Source organism: Arachis ipaensis, chromosome B03 (genome assembly GCF_000816755.2).
Source record: "Arachis ipaensis cultivar K30076 chromosome B03, Araip1.1, whole genome shotgun sequence".
Lineage (NCBI taxonomy): Eukaryota > Viridiplantae > Streptophyta > Magnoliopsida > Fabales > Fabaceae > Arachis > Arachis ipaensis.
Window position 1 is genome coordinate 12,662,739 of NC_029787.2, and position 18,205 is coordinate 12,680,943.

Genomic DNA, 18,205 nt, shown 5'->3' on the forward strand with positions numbered 1-18,205 from the left:
ATCAATAAAATATTATTATAATTCATCTAAAAAATAATTTATATTTTTTATATGTCATCTCTCTATATTTTAAAGAAAATTTGAAATTCGTGTGTTTACGTGTCCCGTATCCGTGTCATTATCAATATCCGTGCATCATTGCTTAATATTATAAATTTGTTATAGGTTTAATTATTCTGTCGGTCTCTATAATTTTACTGAATTTTTAATTAAATTTTTATATTTTTTATTGAATCCCTATACCATATCAAATTTGTAATTAAGTCTCAGTTCGGATGGTCGGGTACCGGACGGATCGGATTGGTATACTGGTTGGTAATGGGGGTCTCGCCTCGTCGTGAACCACTGGTCTGGTGTAGGCGGGGTCCCGAGCACTTCTGGTAGAAAAGGGGGGTGTCACCTGCAAAGACATTCCGACGCTCTAGTCAGTAATGTGCAGGCGAAAAGGGGAGAGTGATGTGTGACGTACCTTGGGGGAAGGGTAAAACCTTCCCCTTATATACTGTGTCAGAGGTGGGCCCTACAAGGACATGCCCACTTTTTCCGAGACGTTCTCCTACAGCTGTAAGTGAGCTGTCTGGAATACGTGTTCGGGTCGATTGCGGGGCGCCTCACCCTTGACCGTCCGGGTCGGGTGGCGCTTGGGTCGGACTGACCCGTAGAGGGTTTGGGCCAGGTTGCAACAATGCCCCCACGCGCCAGTGATAGTCGTGGGAGCTATTAGTGGCGCGTTATTTCATGTTCCATTCATCGTCGTCAGGTCGACTGCCCGTGGAAGGGACATGCCCCCTGCGCGCGTGTCTCTTGGTTGTTGAGGCAACCGTTCGTCGCTTCGTTCTTCGCGCTGAGCATTAAATGCTCATAATGAGTTGTAAAACCCCATGCGCAAATACTACTTTGCCCCCAAGTCTTTCGCGCTTCCTGAGTGGCAGTTTTAAACAGTTTGCCTCAACTTTTTTTCCCCTTTACACTCCTGTTTCTTCCATCTCCCTGCAATCTCCCTCTTTTTCTTTCAGAAATTTCATAGCGTTGTTGTGGTATCCTCGTGCATCTTTCCTTCATCCTTCTCAGTTTTCGCAACAAATTCAGGTAATCCTTGGACCCCTCTCTTTTCTGCTTCATTGTTGTATGCTTGTTATTTGTGTCTTGCTTGATTTTTGTCGTTAGATGACTTTTTAGTGCTAAGTAGATGTGTTAGGGGAGGGGTACCATTTCAGGGTAGGTTTTTAAGTGGCTTGCGTGATAGGTATAACTTTAGCCATGCTTGATCTTAACTGTTTGAATAGGATGGACATAGTTTCTGGGTCATTCCCGGACTCCCGACCTCATAGACTAATGGAGTGGTACCCCATTGTAGGTATGCCTCGCGTCGTCTCCCGGAATTTTGTTTCCACCGCGAACTATGATCCCTACGCTTGGGTGACCTCAGATGTGAAGGACTCGCCAAATCAAATGGATTTGGAGGAGTTGACGAAATTTCGGCAGGCCGGGTATCTGTGCGGGGGGACAGACGAGGAGGCCAATTATGAGACCATCGTCCCTGCCCCCAATGAGCGATTGCACGAGATCAATTTTCGCTCTCCCCGGGTTGTCGACTGGATTTGGTTTTACAAGGCCATGTTCACCCAGGTTGGCGTTCACATTCCGTTTTCCGATTTCCAGATGTCGCTTCTTAATCGGATATCCGTGTCGCCGTCGCAGCTCCATCCGAACAGTTGGGCTTCTATCCGCTGTTTCGAGATGGTTTGTGAATATCTCGAGCTGCCAGTGTCGGTGGACGTCTTCCTCTTCTTCTTCAACCTTACCAACCCCTCCAAACAAGGGAAGGCGAGGAAAGGGTTCCTGTCTTTCCGTTCTGCCCAAGGTCGGAGGGTATTTGGCCTGTTCGAGGACTCCTATCATGGGTTCAAGGACAAATTTTTCAAAGTTCGCCCCGTTAAAGGTCGCCATCCCTTTTGGTTGTCATTGGAGGGGGAACGCCTCATCCCGACGTATTGGAGCTTTGGGGCGGGGTCTAATTCTTTCATCAAGGTGACCTACAAGGGAATGTCTTCTGTAAATAAGAGGATTGCCGACGTGTTGTTTGCTCTTTTTGGAAAGAACCTCGTGAACCCCCCATCTCCTTATGGGTGAACGGGAGTCCGCCAGGAGTTATATTTGTGAGATGTTTTGTCTTGTACTTTTGTATTGCTTGTTGTTTAATTTGCTCTTTCCGACTTCACGACTAACGTATTTGTTTCTCTGTTTGTAGTGGAGATGTCTGCTTCGGTGACCGGGCTTGAAAATTTGGTCAAGACCTTCTTGGAGGATAGCGATGAGGAGAAGGTTGACGAGAAGGATGCTGGGAAGCCAGAAGGCCCTTCCGGGGAGAAGGAGAATCAAGCCGTACCTTCCCCCCGGGACGTCGAGACGTCCGACAAGAATTCCGCTGGGAGGCAGGCTTCTCACGCTCCCGACGAGACGGCCGGTATTGGGCAGTCGTCCCCTATACCCCATGAGCATGATGATATGAAGCTTGTCCCCACTTTCAAGAGACGAAGGGCATCTTCCAGTGCGGAAGGGGCTCTCACCGTGATGGAGAGGAACTTCGATGCCGGTACCTTTATTGATAATCAACTTATTCCCGGTACGGAGGATCACTTCCTCAGAACCGAGCTCGTGGGGCAGGCAAGGTGGATGTATCGTACCCTTCTCCGCGGGGTGGTGATAGCCCGGAAGGCTGAGTTCGAGTTGTTGGGCATGCAGTCGTTGCGAAGGAAGCTCGATACTGCTGCCCAGGCCAACAACGAATTCAAGGTCCAGGTTGAAAAGCTTCAGGAGCAATTGGCCGCGGCGGAGAGGGGGCGCAAGGATGCCGAGGAGAAGGCTGCGTCCTTTGAGAAAAAATTAATGCCTCCGACGCCACCGTCTCCCGTTTAATCGAGCGGGAGATGACTCTAGAGAGCCAACTTAACGCCGCGCAGGGTCGGGTGGTCGCTGCGGAGAAAGAACGTGACGCGGCCGTCTCATCGGCTGAGGCTGCGCGAGCCGAGGCAGGAGAATTGAAAAGGAAATACAAGGCGGTCAGGGAGCAGGGAAAGAACGCGATCTTTATGACCGAAGAGGCTCTTAAGGCCCAGGTGAAGGTCGTGGTCCTCGAATTCGACACTTCGGCTATTGGAGTCTTCAAAACAATCCAGGACAGCAAGATTGTCGATATGCCCCGGAAGTGAACTCTTGTAACTTGTGTTTTTTATGTTTCCTTGTAGAATATTTGTTGAAACTGTTAATCTTTATGCTCTAGTGGTCGCCATGTCGGCTTTACGATTATCGCCTTTATCTTGTTTGGTAGAATTTTATTTCGTTACCATTTTTTCGTTGTGGAATTATTGCTTGTGTCCGTTTTATCGTTTATGTTGGTAATGGTTGGAACCGTATTGGTCGTGTTATCGCGGCCGTTAGTCATGGCTATGATCCGACTGGCTCCCGGGGTGATCAGTCCCGGATTGCCGTTGAGGAACGTGATTGTGTGGAATACATATTGGGAAATAGTAGGTAAAAGGATTTAGACAAGTAAAAATTAGTCGTTAGCCAAGCAAATTCGTGAACATGGCAGGTACTTGATAAAAATGGCTAAGAATTAACATGTGAATAGAGTAAGCATCTATTGGCTCATCAGGCCGTTTGGCCGGTGTGCCCGAGCTACGAATAGAATCTCCTTAGGTTACCTGCATTCCATGTTCTTGGGATTTCTTTGCCGTCGAGTCTCTACAGCTTGTAGGCGCCTTTGCCAAGCACTTCTTTGATTCTGTAGGGACCTTCCCAGTTCGCCGCCAGCTTTCCTTCTCCTGGGGTCGGTAAACCGACGTCGTTGCGTCGCAGGACAAGGTCTCTTTTCTCAAATTCCCTCCTGAGGACTTTAGTGTTGTAGCGCAGAGCTATTCTTTGTTTCAGTGCTGTTTCTGATAAGTGGGCCATCTCTCTGGTCTTGTCCACCAAATCCTTTTCCACTGCTTCGTCTACTCCTGCGAGAAGTAGTCGTGGACTCGGTTCGCCAATTTCTACAGGTATCACCGTGTCGACCCCGTATGTTAGGTGAAAGGAGGTTTCTCCGGTGGAGCTTTGCTCGGTTGTCCGGTAGGACCAGAGGACCGAAGCGAGCTCGTCGGCCCATGCGCCTTTCTTGTTGTCTAAGCACTTCTTGAGGCCTAGTAGGATGACTTTGTTTGCGGACTCCACTTGTCCATTTGTCTGGGGATGTTCAACTGAGGAGAACTTTTGTTTTATCCCCAGGCCGGTGAGGAATTCCATGAACTTCTTGTCAGTGAATTGCGTCCCATTATCCGAAATGACGACCTCCGGGATGCCGAAACGGGTTATCACCTGTCTCCACATGAACTTCCTGCAATTGGATGAGGATATGCTGGCTAGTGGTTCAGCCTCTATCCATTTAGTGTAGTAGTCGATGGCGACTATGAGATATTTAACTTGTCCTAGGCCGACCGAGAAGGACCCCAAGAGGTCGATTCCCCATTGAGCGAAAGGTCGGGTAGACGTCAGTAGGCTCAGCTCGGAAGCCGGCGCTTTATGGAAGTTGGCGTTTTCTTGACACTTGACGCATTTTCTGACAAATTCCCTGGAGTCTTTCATCATTGATGGCCAGTAATACCCGGCTCGGACGAGCTTCCTCGCTAGGGCCTTGCCCCCGATGTGGTGGCCGCAGCATCCCTCGTGGACTTCTTTAAGTAAGTAGTCCGTCTGGTCGGGGTGCAAGCACTTCAATAGGGGTTGGCTGAGTCCCTTTCTGAACAATTGTCCTTGTATGATTGCATATTTGGCTGCTTCCCTTCTCAATGTTTTGGTTGTCTTCTCATCATCAGGTAGTTTGCCATTTTCCAAGAAGTTTGTGATGGGGTCCAACCAGGAGGGGCTTGATTTCGTCAAATGGAGGGCAACTGTTGGCTCCTTTACCATGCCCTGGATGAGGGACCGGTTGCCCGCTCCCGATTTTGTGCTTGCTAGTTTAGATAGGAGGTCCGCCCATGTGTTCCTCTCTCTTGGGACGTGTTGGACCGTGACTTCCTGGAATTTCCTGGTCAATTCTCTAACCTTTTCCAGATACCTTTGCAGCAACGGGTCTCTTGCTTGATAGCTTCCGTTCACTTGCGAGGTGACGACCTGTGAGTCGCTGCACACTTCCAGCCTTGTCGCCCCGACTTCCCGGGCTAGGGTCAGTCCTCCCAAGAGGGCTTCATATTCCGCTTGTTTGTTCGATACGGGGAATTCGAACTTGGTCGATTGCTCGTATATGACCCCGGCTGGGCTCTCTAAGATGACCCCGGCGCCCCCGGACGTCTGGTTGGAGGCCCCGTCCATATGGAGCTTTCACCGTGTGCCCGTTTCCTCTGGGGAATCGCCTGTTACCTCTACTAGGAAATCTGCCATTGCCTGGGCCTTGATCGCATGTCGGGGCTCGTAGTGCAAATCATATTGGGAGAGCTCGATGGCCCAAGTCATCATCCTTCCTACCAAATCAGGCTTTTGGAGTACTTGGCAAATTGCTTGGTCCGTTCTCACGACAACACGATGGCTCTGGAAGTATTGCCTCAGCCTTCGGGAGGAGGTTAGGAGTGCCAGCGCCAGTTTCTCCAATTTGCTATACCTCAGCTCTGCTCCTTGTAACGCCCTGCTTACAAAGTAGATTGGTTGCTGAGCCTTCCCTTCCTCTCTTACCAGCACTGCTGCAAGCGCTTCCTTTGTTACCACCAGGTAGAGGTAGAGTGATTCTCTGGCCATTGGCTTCCCGAGTACCGGAGGTGATGCTATGATCTCTTTGAAGTGGTTGAACGCTATCTCACACGCAGGAGTCCATTTGAACGCTATCCCCTTTTTCATCAGATTGAAAAAGGGCAAGGCTTTTGCTGCCGATGCGCCCAGAAAACGGGATAACGCCGTCAGCCTTCCTGCCAATCGCTGTACATCTTTGATACAACCCGGGCTCTTCATCTGGATAATCGCTTGGCATTTCTCAGTGTTGGCTTCTACCCCTCTTTGGGTTATCATGAACCCTAGGAACTTCCCGGCTTCCATGGTGAAGGCGCATTTGAGCGGGTTGAGCCTCATGCCGTTTTGTCGGAGGGACACGAACACGCCCCCCAGATCACTTAGGAGATCGTCGGGTCGTGTGGTTTTCGCAAGGATGTCATCCACGTAGACTTCTACTGTCTTGCCTATGAGCTCGCTGAATATCTTGTTCATCAGCCTCTGGTACGTGGCGCCAGCGTTTTTCAAGCCAAACGGCATCACCTTGTAGCAATAGATCCCTCCAGGCGTTATGAACGCGTTTTGTCTTCGTCGGGCTGGTGCATCGGTATCTGATTGTACCCAGAGTAAGCGTCCATGAAACTCAGATACCGGTACCCAGCCGCTGCGTCGACGAGTGCGTCGATGCTGGGAAGGGGATAGCAGTCCTTGGGGCATGCCTTGTTGAGGTCGGAGTAGTCCACACACATTCTCCACCTCCCATTGTGCTTTTTCACCAAGACCACGTTCGATAGCCAAGTCGAGTAGTCCAGCTCTCGGATGAACCCTGCTTCGAGAAGGCTGGCCGTTTGCCTAGCCACCTCCTCTGCCCTTTCCTGCGACATCTTCCTCCTCCTTTGGGCCACTGGTTGGGCTTCCGGCTTGACGGCCAGACAGTGCGACATGAGTTGGGGATCTATCCCCGGCATGTTGGCCGGTGTCCAAGCGAACAGGTCGGATTGGCTCTGATCATCTCCATCAAAGGTCCCTTCAATCCATAGGGGAGATTTCTGTTTATGAACGTGAACTTCTCCTCCGTGTTCCCGACCTTAAATTTTTCCAGGTCCCCCTCTGGCTCGGGTTTGGCTTTGTCATCTATTATGGCGTCCAGGTCGGCTAGAAAAACCCCTGATGCTTCTTTAGACTTTTTCCTCAAGGAGAGGCTGGCGTGGTCGCAGGCGACTGCCGTTTCCAGGTCTCCTTTGATGGATCCTATAGATCCGTCGTCAGTAACAAACTTCATTACAAGCAGTTTCGTGCTGATCGTCGCGCCAAGGTTGTTGATGGTTTTTCTCCCCAGAATGATGTTGTAAGCTGTGGAATCTCGCAAGACCACAAATTCTGCCATTACTGTCCTCCGTCCCTGTCCTTGTCCCACTGAGGTCGGGAGGGAGATGATCCCGTCCGGCTTGATGAAGTGGTCGCCTAGCCCTACCACACCATGCTGGTGGGTCGCTAGGTTGGTGTCGCGCAGCCCCAGGGCGTCAAATACGTTGCGGAACATGATGTTCGAGTCTGCCCCCGTATCCACGAGGATCCGCTTGACGAGGTCGGTTCCGACTCTGGCCGTAATGACCATAGGGGGACTTTTCAGTATCTCGTCAAACCACTGGTCTTCGGGACCAAATGAGATGGATGGGAGCCTCCGGGAATTTCTCGCAGATGAGGAGGAGACGGCCAGGACCTTGGCGTCTTTCTTCTGTGCTCCTTTCGACCTCGGGGCCAAATTCCTGGCAGTTACTACGTTCACCATCGTGAGGCCGTGGTCGTCTCCCTCCGGTTCTTGGCGTCTCCTTGTCGCCCGGGGCCTGTCTTCGCCTTCGTGGTCGCGATTCCGTCTCCTTGGCTCTCTAATGATGTGGGAGAATTTGGCGAGCTTCCCATCCCTGATTGCATGCTCTAGCGCATCCTTCAGGTCGAAGCAGTCTTGGGTCTTGTGTCCGTACCCCTTGTGATATTCGCAATAAAGGCTCTTGTTTCCTCCTGTTCGGTCCTTCAGAGGTCGGAGTTTTGACAGTATTTCTTTCTCGGCTATCTGTTGGTAAACTTCCACGATTGATGCCGCTAGGGGGTGTAGTTGGTGAACTTCCCGACTCGGGGAAACAGCCTTGGTGTTTTGCTGGGACCGCCGTCCCTGGCGTGTTCCTTTCGCCTTTCTCCGCCCTCGTGGTGCCGGGTTTGGGTGTAGGGGGGTTGCCGTTTATTGGCAGCCACAACCCGGCTGACTTCTTCGTCATTAATGTACTCCTTAGCCACACATTGGATCTCCTGCATTGTCCATACTGGATTCGTAGTGAGGTGCTTTCTGAAGTCCTCGTTCAGGAGTCCGTTCGTCAAACACAGGCTTGCCACTGAGTCTGTCAGCCCGTCGATTTCCAGGCACTCGTCGTTGACTCTATCTAGGTATTTCTTGGTCGACTCGTCGGGTCGTTGGGTCACCCCAAGCAGGTTGATTGGGTGCTTCGCCTTTGCAATTCTGGTCGTGAATTGGGCTAAGAAGGCATGGCTGATGTCTGCGAAGCCGGTCATCGAGCCCTGCGGGAGGTTATTGAACCATTGTATTGCAGGTCCTGCCAGGGTGACCGGGAAAGCGCGGCATCTTACCTCGTCCCCCACTCCCTCCAGGTTCATCCTGGCCTCGAAGGCCGTGAGGTGCTCCAGAGGGTCTTGCGTTCCGTCGTATCTCATGTCCGTGTGCTTGTCAAAATGTTTTGGCAGCCGAACTTCGTGTATGGAACGATGAAATGGGGTCGCCCCTATTATCACGGGTCCTCGTGTTCTCGCCATTCTCCCTTCGTCTTTCTCCCCACGGGCGTCTTCGGTTCCGCAATCTGTAGTACGCCGCCTCTCATGCCTGGCATAAATGACGGGGTCGTGGCGTCTTCTCACACGTCCCCTTTCCCCAGCGCTCTCGGACTCAGCTTGGGGGCTGGGCGTGCGTCTGGAGTGGCTCCTTGAGTGGGAGCGGGAGTGGCTTTGTTCTGGGGTGTGCTGATCATGTTCTCTTTCCGCCAGCCGATGTTCCAAGTCTTACATTCTGTGGCGTAGCTCTTGCATTATTCTGGCGTGGTTGTCGCCAGTTCCCCCGAAGGGGCGTCTCTCGAGAGGTTGTGTTGTGTGTCTCAGAGGGGATCCTGTGCGCTGCCAGGGAGCAGTCGTGGCTGGTTCCCCTACGGGCTCGGCCTCTCGGGCTGTCTCAGCTTGGACCAGTACGAAGTCCATGGACGATTCCCCACAGACGGCGCCAATGTTCGGATGGTCGGATACTGGACGGATCGGATTGGTATACTGGTTGGTAATGGGGGTCTCGCCTCGTCGTGAACCACTGGTTTGGTGTAGGCGGGGTCCCAAGCACTTCTGGTAGAAAAGGGGGGGGTGTCACCTGCAAAGACACTCCGACGCTCTAGTCAGTAATGTGCAGGTGAAAAGGGGGAGAGTGATGTGTGACGTACCTTAGGGGAAGGGTAAAACCTTCCCCTTATATACTGTGTCAGAGGTGGGCCCTACAAGGACAGGCCCACTTTTCTCGAGACGTTCTCCCACAGCTGTAAGTGAGCTGTCTGGGACACGTGTCCGGATCGATTGCGGGGCGCCTCACCCTTGACCGTCCGGGTCGGGTAGTGCTCGGGTCGGGCTGACCCGTATAGGGTTTGGGCCAGGTCGCAACAGTCTCTAAAATATATATTAAATTTTTTATTTTTAACCTTTTTTGCATACAAAATCGTCTCTAAGATTTAAAATCAAATTTTAAAATCGTCATTTTTATTTAAATATTAAAATTTTAGACCAAGTTACTCATAATAAAAAAATTATAAAATAAAAAAAAAAAGAAAGAGAGTGTTTCTACTCTTGCAAAGAATAAGAAAAGAAGAAGAAGGGGAAAGGGAAGAAGAAGAAGAAGAAGAAAAGAGAAGTCATTTTTTTTAACTTCTCTATAAGCTCCAAAACAGCTTCTTAGAAAGTTGCAATTTGATTTTAAAAATTGCACCCAACATTAATACTACTACTTTTCATAAATCAAAAGTAAAAAAAAGTTATTTTTAGAGTTTCCAAACGGCCCTTAATATTTTACTATTAATTCTTAAATTGTTTAATTATGGAGATGAAATTATATGAAAATTCAGTTGGTAGGAGAGGGGATACCATCGAATGTTTATTTAGTAATTTACTAATTTTGCTAAGAGTGTTATGTATAGGATAGTTGTTAAAGGATTTAAAAAAAAAATATCCAAGTGTATTTTTTTATTTTGTAATACATTAAATATATATATATATTAGAAAATGTTAGAATAATTTTTTTTATCTCTTTTATAAATATTTTTAACGGATTTTATAAATTATTTTTTTAATTAAGTTTAAAAATTTGTTAATTCGATTTTATTGCAAATGGGCTTATTCCACGTGTTTTATGATAATATTAAATTAATTAGTAGTTCCAATACATTCGAGGTTAGTTAAGACTTGGAAATCAGTGCTTGATAAGGTGGAAGAAAAGCTAAATCTGTGGCAAGTAAAGAGCCTCAATAAAGCGGGTAAGCTGGTACTCATTAAATCTGTTCTTAATAGCCTACCTATATACTACCTCAGTTTGTATAAGATGCCAAAGGTAGTAGCAGAGAAATTGATCTCCTTATAAAGACGGTTCTTGTGGAGTAAAGAGGATGGGAGGTTCGGGATGCCACTAGTGAGATGGGAGGTAGTGATGGCCCCTAAAAAGGCGGGTGAATTGGGAGTAGGCGATGCAGTGGTTCGGAATACATCTCTTTTGTTTAAATGGTGGTGGTAGTTCTCGAAAAAGGAATGCCCCTTATGGAAGAAAGTAGTGTGTTCTTGTAATAACATGAATCCTTCTGAGATGCTGCGTGGTCAACCTGTTCCCCTAAGAGGGAGTCCGTCGAAGGATATTTGTCAGCTTCAAATCAGAGAGCCACAAGTCAGGGAAAAGATGATCAGCGGATTGTCAATGGATGTAGGGAATGGCAGAACAATCCGTTTCTAGAAGGATGTTTGGATAACTGGTGGTGTCTTGAAAGATATATTTCCAAGATTTTTCTCGATCTCAAACCTTAAAGGATCTGTTATAGGGGACTGCAGGTTTTGGGATGGGTTAGAGTGGATATGGAGCTTCCAGTGGAGGAGGGCGTTATTTCAATGGGAGCTGGAACTCTTGAATCAACTTCATGTCATCTTACGTTTAGTTAAGCTAACAACTGAGAGAGAGGATCGGGTGGTTTGAAAATTTGATAGAACTGGTATTTTCTCTACTAACTCCTTTGTGCAGGTGATGCAGGAAGCAGTCCATCCGAAAGAAATAACAAGTTATAGTTTCACAAGTGCTATTTGGAGGGGCTTCGTCCCGCCAAGGGTCGAATTGTTTTCTTGGTTTGTATTGATTGAGATGGTGAATACTAAGGAAAGATTGTGCAGATTAGGTGTCATTGACCAGCTTGATAATATGTGTGCTTTGTGCTGTAAGTCTGTAGAGTCTGCTTTTTATCTGTTTCTTGGTTGTGAGCTCACTTGACAGGTGTGGTGTGCTTGGCTGTTCGCTCTTGAAAGAGAATGGTCCGTTCCAAGTATACTAAAGCAACACTTTAAAAGTTGGACGAATGCTTCACAAAGAAAGAATAAGAGGAAGAGGTGGTTGATTGGATTCTTTATTGTAATATGAGCAATTTAGCTTGAGAGGAATGATAGAATGTTCCATAATCAAGATTTGGGTGTAGTAGAAATCATTAACAGGTTCTTTGTGCTATCCGACAAATGAATTGGTGGTACTCCTATTGGTTGTTGATGACAATACCGAAAATGACTAGAGATTGCTTTAACTCGTTGGGTTGTTAGTCACGTTTTTATTTTGAGTTGTTCTTATATTTTTTGGTTCATGTTTGCTCCATCGGTAGTGTAGAGCTTTTTAATTCCAAGAAGAAAAAGTATTATTTTATATTATTATTGAATTTGGATCCTCTAAAGTTTGAATTTTACTTTAGAGAATAAAGTGTAATCTTCTACCCTTGAATGATTTCTCTTTTATATTTATTCTTGGTCCACCTATGAAATAAATGGTAAGAGATCACACTTTACTCTCTAAAGTAAAATTTAAACTTTAGAGGATCCAAATCCATTATTGTTACTACTAGTAGTTGGTTACATTCTTTTAAATGAAACTATTATATTGAGTTATTGACGTAGGAGCAATGGATTAAATCTTTGTTGAGTTTTAACCAAATAATCAATTTCATTTTGACTTTAAAATGTATTCCTTTTAGCATCTGAATTTTATCATTACGAATTAAGTTTGTTAGAGAATCAATTAGAATCATTAGAATCATTTTAGATCAATTAGCATCGTCTATATTTATATAGCATATCTGTACATTAATTGTAGGATTCTATGTCTTTATTACTTTGATTTATTTAGCACCTATAAATACCCCTTGTATATTGTACCTGAGATTCAACTCAATAATACACTTTTCACATCATTCTCTCAGTCTCTTGTTTCTAACATGGTATCAATAGCTTAGGTTTTTTTTTTTCAATGAATATTAGTTCATAGCCCCTTTGTTTTTCCTTGTCGGCAGTGTTCTTTGGCCTCCTTTTTCGTTCTCTTTTTGACGCTTTGGTTCGTCACCCCCATAACCCTCTTGTTCGTCTTCTCGCCGTGATTCCAACGCAACCAGAACCGTCGCCATCCGCCGCCGGACGCGCCTCCACGCGCCGCCGAAAGACGTCGTCACGACCAGGTTGATCTTCCTTCCAGATTCCACCCGTGCCTCTTTGCTCGCGATTTTCGAACTGTTTCCGACGCTTTGGTTCGTCACCTCCGGTATCATCGTGTTCTTCTCTCCGTCAGCTTTCCAACGCCGCCAAGATCGCCGCCAACGACCACCACACGCGCCTCCACGCGCCGTCAGAACATTGCTGCCGACCACCATTCTTTCTCATCCGGAGGCTTCAGCAGCCGTTGGATCTTCGTGCAGATCGGACGTCCCTGGAGCGTCCACGTGTCACAAGGTAAGCTGGTTGGGCAACCCGACCCGCGATGAGCCGACCCGACCCGCCCTGAGACCCGCGTGCCACCTGTGCGCCAGCGTGCCTCCTTCCGCCTCTCCGGTGCTGACACGTGTCATCACCCGCTGACGTGGCGCTGATCTTCTACTCCATCACCGTTTTTTACTAACCCAAATGTTGATCTCTTTCCTAGTGATGACTCTACAGGGTCTACCCCAAGTCCACCACTCGAGGCTCCTGATCCTCCACCTTCTCCATCTCCCGATGATTCCAGTCCGGACGGCGATCCCACTCCTAGCGTCATGCCTCCTCCTCCCACTCGTTCTTCTAGAGTAAGGAATCCCCCTCCTCATCTTCTTGATTATCATTGCTTTTCTACTATTCTTCATCAACATGAACCTAAGTCATTCAGAGAAGCCTCCACAAATCCAAATTGGCAACAAGCAATGCAGGAAGAAATACAGGCACTTGAAAAAGCACACACTTGGGATTTGGTTGATCCTCTTTCTGATCAGGAAGTTGTGGGCAGTAGATGGGTATACAAGATCAAGACTCGCTCTGATGGCTCTATTGACCGTTATAAGGCACGATTGGTTGCTCAAGGTTGTACGCAAGAGTATGGTATTGATTATGCAGAGACTTTTGCTCCTGTTGCTCGCCTTACGTCTGTTAGAGCTCTCCTTGCCATTGCTGCGGTTAAAAGATGGTCTCTCAGTCAGATGGATGTGAAGAATGCATTTCTTAATGGGGATTTGAAACAGAGAGTCTATATGAAACCACCTCCAGGATATCCTTGTCCTTCCAGTAAGGTTTGTCTCCTTCGCAAGGCACTTTATGGACTTAAGCAAGCTCCTCGTGAATGGTTTGACAAGTTCAGCACTACCATATGCAGTCTTGGCTTTATTTCTAGTCCTCATGAGAATGCGCTTTTCATTCGTAAAAGCGACCGTGGAGTTGTTCTTCTACTTTTGTATGTTGATGACATGATTATTACTGGAGATGATGTTGATGGTATCTTTGATCTCAAGACCTCACTTCAGCGTACCTTTGAGATGAAGGATCTTGGTTCTCTCAGCTATTTTCTTGGTCTCGAGGTCATCTCCACAGATGATGGCATTTATCTCTCTCAGGCTAAGTATGCTTCAGATCTCCTTGCCCGCGCTGGGATTACAGATAGTCGCACCGAATCTACTCCTCTTGAGCCTAATGTTCGATTTACCCCTATGGATGGCACTGTTTTGGATAATCCGACACTTTATCGTCAGTTAGTTGGCGGTCTCGTCTACTTGACTGTCACCCGACCAGACATTGCCTATCCAGTTCATGTCCTCAGCCAGTTCTTGTCTGCTCCCCGTACTACTCACTATGCGGCAGTTCTTCGCATTCTTCGGTATGTCAAAGGCACTCTTTTTCATGGCCTTTATTTTTCTGCCCATTCCTCTTTGACCCTTCAGGCATACTCTGATGCTGATTGGGCTGGTGATCCCACTGATCGTCGTTCTACTACTGGTTATTGTTTGTTTCTTGGCGACGCTCTCATCTCTTGGCGTGCTAAGAAGCAAACGTTCACTGCTCGCTCAAGCACAGAAGCTGAGTACCGTGCCCTTGCTGACACCACTGCTGAGGTTATCTCGGTTCGTTGGCTTCTCGAAGATCTGGGTGCTCCTCAGTCGTCCCCTACTGATGTCTTTTGTGATAACCGCAGTGCTATTCAGATTGCCCATAATGATGTGTTTCATGAACGCACCAAACACATTGAGATTGATTGTCATTTTGTTCGGCAACGAATTCTTATTGATGCTGTTCGTCTCATTGCTGTTGGGACACTGGATCAGACTGCTGATATCTTCACGAAAGCTCATCACCCGACTCGCTTTCGGATTTTGTTATCCAAACTCAAGTTGGTATCCTTAGCTCCCACTTGAGTTTGAGGGGGGATGTTAGAGAATCAATTAGAATCATTAGAATCAATTTAGATCAATTAGCATCGTCTATATTTATATAGCATATCTGTACATTAATTGTAGGATTCTATGTCTTTATTATTTTAATTTATTTAGCACCTATAAATACCCCTTGTATATTGTACCTGAGATTCAACTCAATAATACACTTTTCACATCATTCTCTCAGTCTCTTGTTTCTAACAAAGTTAATTTTGTCATTGTGTTTGTTTTCTAATTGATCATGAATAATTATAATAGAAATCACGAGAGTTGTAGAACAATATATCTTTCATGTTTTACAAAATATGAGATTTATGTGCACTGTAAACCAATCTCAAATTAAATAATATAGTGTAATTTAATTAAGGAAAAGTACGGAGAATTAATGGAATATTTGTACAATGTGTACAATAGAAGTTTATTGAGTATTAAAAATATAATTATTAGTGTTATTTTTTTTCATCAACATAAGCCTTTTGAATGAATGGTATCATGACATGAGTGATATTCATTTTGTAATTTATATAATTTATTGTATACATTGTACAAATAAGTCATTAGTTCTCTAGTAAGACTCTTTAATTAATTATAAAATATTTAAATACATACATGAGGCCGCTATATATAATTGACTGGCTAAGACTAATTAATTAATTAACTAAATACCATAAAATAAAATAAAATAAAATGGTATAGTTTTATGATTTGTTTATTGAAACGTGACACTACTTTTATGATTTATTTATCGAAACGTGAAAATAGTAAATACAAACAAATAAATAAAGATGACTGTTGAGTGTTGACTATTAGTTCCCCCCGTATGAGTGATAATGAACGATAATTATTGACCTCAACATTATTAGTAGTGTCATTTTCGAGTAAAATTCACGTGAGAATCGGTAATGAAATTATATCGAGTTTTGCTAACACAACATTTGGAACAGCATATTTTGAAAAAAAGAAAAATGAAAGAGAAGAAAATGGATGAAAAAATTCATTTTTCTTTGTTTGAATTAGAATGAAAAATGGGTGAAAAATAAAAAAATAAGTATGGAGCTATATAATTTTTTTTTCTTATTGCTGTGATGAAAACTGAAAAGGAATGGGTAAACAATGTTAAAATTTTATATTTACTCTTTTAATAGCAAAAAGTAAAATCTCTAATTTACTCTCTAATTTTTCTTCTAAAAAAAAATATTTTAAATAAATTTAAGAGTAAAGTATCGTTTTGTTCTTGACGTTTGTGGTAAATCTTATTTGTGTTCCTAATATTTAAATTGTAACACCCTCACTACCAGAATGTCACGCTTCCAGCTGCACCATTGTAAGAAGTATTACAACTACTTTATATACTTAATATTAAAATAGAAGCCTTTGACTCGATACCGTATCGCCAAATTCTTTGAAAACCATAAATAAATACTTTATCTAAAAAAACAAAATAGACATAGATTCATATACAAGACTTCTTACATAATAGCTTATAATGTAATTTACATATAAAACAAACAACTTCTATCCCTCTTACAAGATTGTACTAACAAAGACGATGGAAGAAAAATTATCTAAGCAATACAATATCATATAAACCAAAACGCAGTATAACTCTTCATAATGCTCACTTATCCGATTCCTGAAAAGGTAAAGCTGTAGGGGGTGAGAACCTAATCACACGGTCTCACTACGGAGTTTCAGAATTATCATAAGAAGATAATTAATAAGAAAACTGTTTTCAAGCTTAGTGATTATTATTGCCTTATGAATCCTTTTAAAAACCAATAGCTAATCATTCAAAACCTTTTCAATGAAATAATGTTTAACCTTTCAGAAATCCAAAATCTTTCTTTTCTTATAAGAAAATCTCAATCAGAAACCAACCACGCAATCTATCAACATAATCATTAATTCAGCACCAAAGTTCATTCTCAAATATAGCATACCAAGACAAACACATGCAAGACAGACAAGAAAAGCACAGGTTTAGGTAGCAGTTACAGCAAATAGTTCAGGTAGTAGTTAAGAACAATTTAACAATTAGGCAAACCAAAACAAGTTCAAACTCAAGCAAAGCATACAAATGCATATGATGCATGCCTGTCCTATGGCTGATGAGGCTCATCTGTCGGTTATCCAGCCAACCCAACAAGTCCAAAAACCTTAGACTGTCCCTCGACGTGCATCCCCAAGAGTCTATGCATAGCTTTTTCTCAAATAATCAATATTGCTCAATGGGGGTTACATTTCCGGGAATTTATAGTGCTTGGTCACACTTACGTCGTAGGGTCAACAGAGTATCGAGTTTTCAACCTGGTACACGTGGTGGCAAGCCATGGTACTTTATCCAAGGAACCTCGTATCTCAGATAATTCAAATTCATAAGCCATATGAATAATTCAAAGATCATATCTCAACATTCTCAACATCATAATCATTCATCAATCCAAATCTCATTTCTAAATTCATTCAAAAATTATATTTCAAAGAAAATCCTCATCATCTTTCTTTCCATTCCGTTCATTAACAATCCCAATTCAAAATATAATTCTTTCTTTGATAAATAAATCAATCTTAAAACATATAATGTTTATTTTTTTTTGTATAAAAAAATTAGAAACAAAATAATAGAGAGAATGAGAGTTATAGAGAGAGAGAGAGAGGAGGGGTGGGAAACACCGGAAAGGGTAGAATTAGGCATTTGAACAGAGATCCTAGGGTTTGGAATCGAGAAGAGTACTACCGTTTGGAAAACGAATCGTTTACTATCTTTGTAGAACATCTTCCGGACGACATATCGAAGAAGGAACTATACCATTTGTTCAACTGGACGGGGCGTATAAATGATATTTACTTATCACGGAAACAAAAAAATGGAACAGCGTATATCTTTGCGTTCATCCGGTACACAACAAAAGGTGGAGCTTTGAAGGCTATTGCGGAAATGAATAGGATGAGACTACGAGGCAATGTAGTTTTGGTAGGAGAAGCTCGATATCGACGTACCAACGAAGTGACGAATATCAAGAGACATCAGGAGGCACCTAACGTTCAGAATATAGTCAAGTCTCAACCTCAAAATGAGGCTAGTCAAAAGGCTCCAGGGAGGAAAGTGAAAGAGGTGAGGAAAGAAGGGAAAAAAGGAGATCCCCACGGCAATGGGTGGGCGAAGAAGATAGAAGTGTTCGTGGCAAAAGAGAACCTAGTCTGGTTGCAGAGAAGCCTAGTAGGCGGTACGACTACGGTTATCGACTACAATTCCCTGAGGGACATGATAAGGAAGAATGTGCCGCAAGTCGTGGAAGTAAGAGAATTAGGAGCGTACAAAGCACTCCTGACTTTTGACAGTATTTTAAGTGCTGAAGAAGCCTTCACATTCAAAATGAACAATATTTTGAAGTTCTTCCATAGCGTATGGAGATGGGACGAGGAGGAGCGTAGCGAAACTCGAAGAGTATGGCTCGAGTGTT

The 18,205-nt window shown here is 44.7% G+C and overlaps 1 protein-coding gene across 1 annotated transcript; it reads right to left on the reverse strand.

Moving 5' to 3' along the window:
* On the reverse strand, positions 6,698–8,568 carry LOC107632533. The gene is made up of 2 exons (XM_016336207.1): positions 7,999–8,568; positions 6,698–7,816 (listed from the first exon to the last, which is right to left on the reverse strand). The coding sequence occupies exons 1-2, from the start codon at positions 8,566–8,568 to the stop codon at positions 6,698–6,700; spliced, it is 1,689 nt and encodes a 562-aa protein (XP_016191693.1).

Coding starts and splice junctions, on each gene's coding strand:
- LOC107632533 (XM_016336207.1), bottom strand. CDS start 8,568: ATGGCGAGAACACGAGGACCCGTGATAATAGGGGCGACCCCATTTCAT. Junction 7,817..7,998: donor ATGACGAAGAAGTCAGCCGG/GTTGTGGCTGCC, acceptor GTTTACCAACAG/ATAGCCGAGAAAGAAATACT.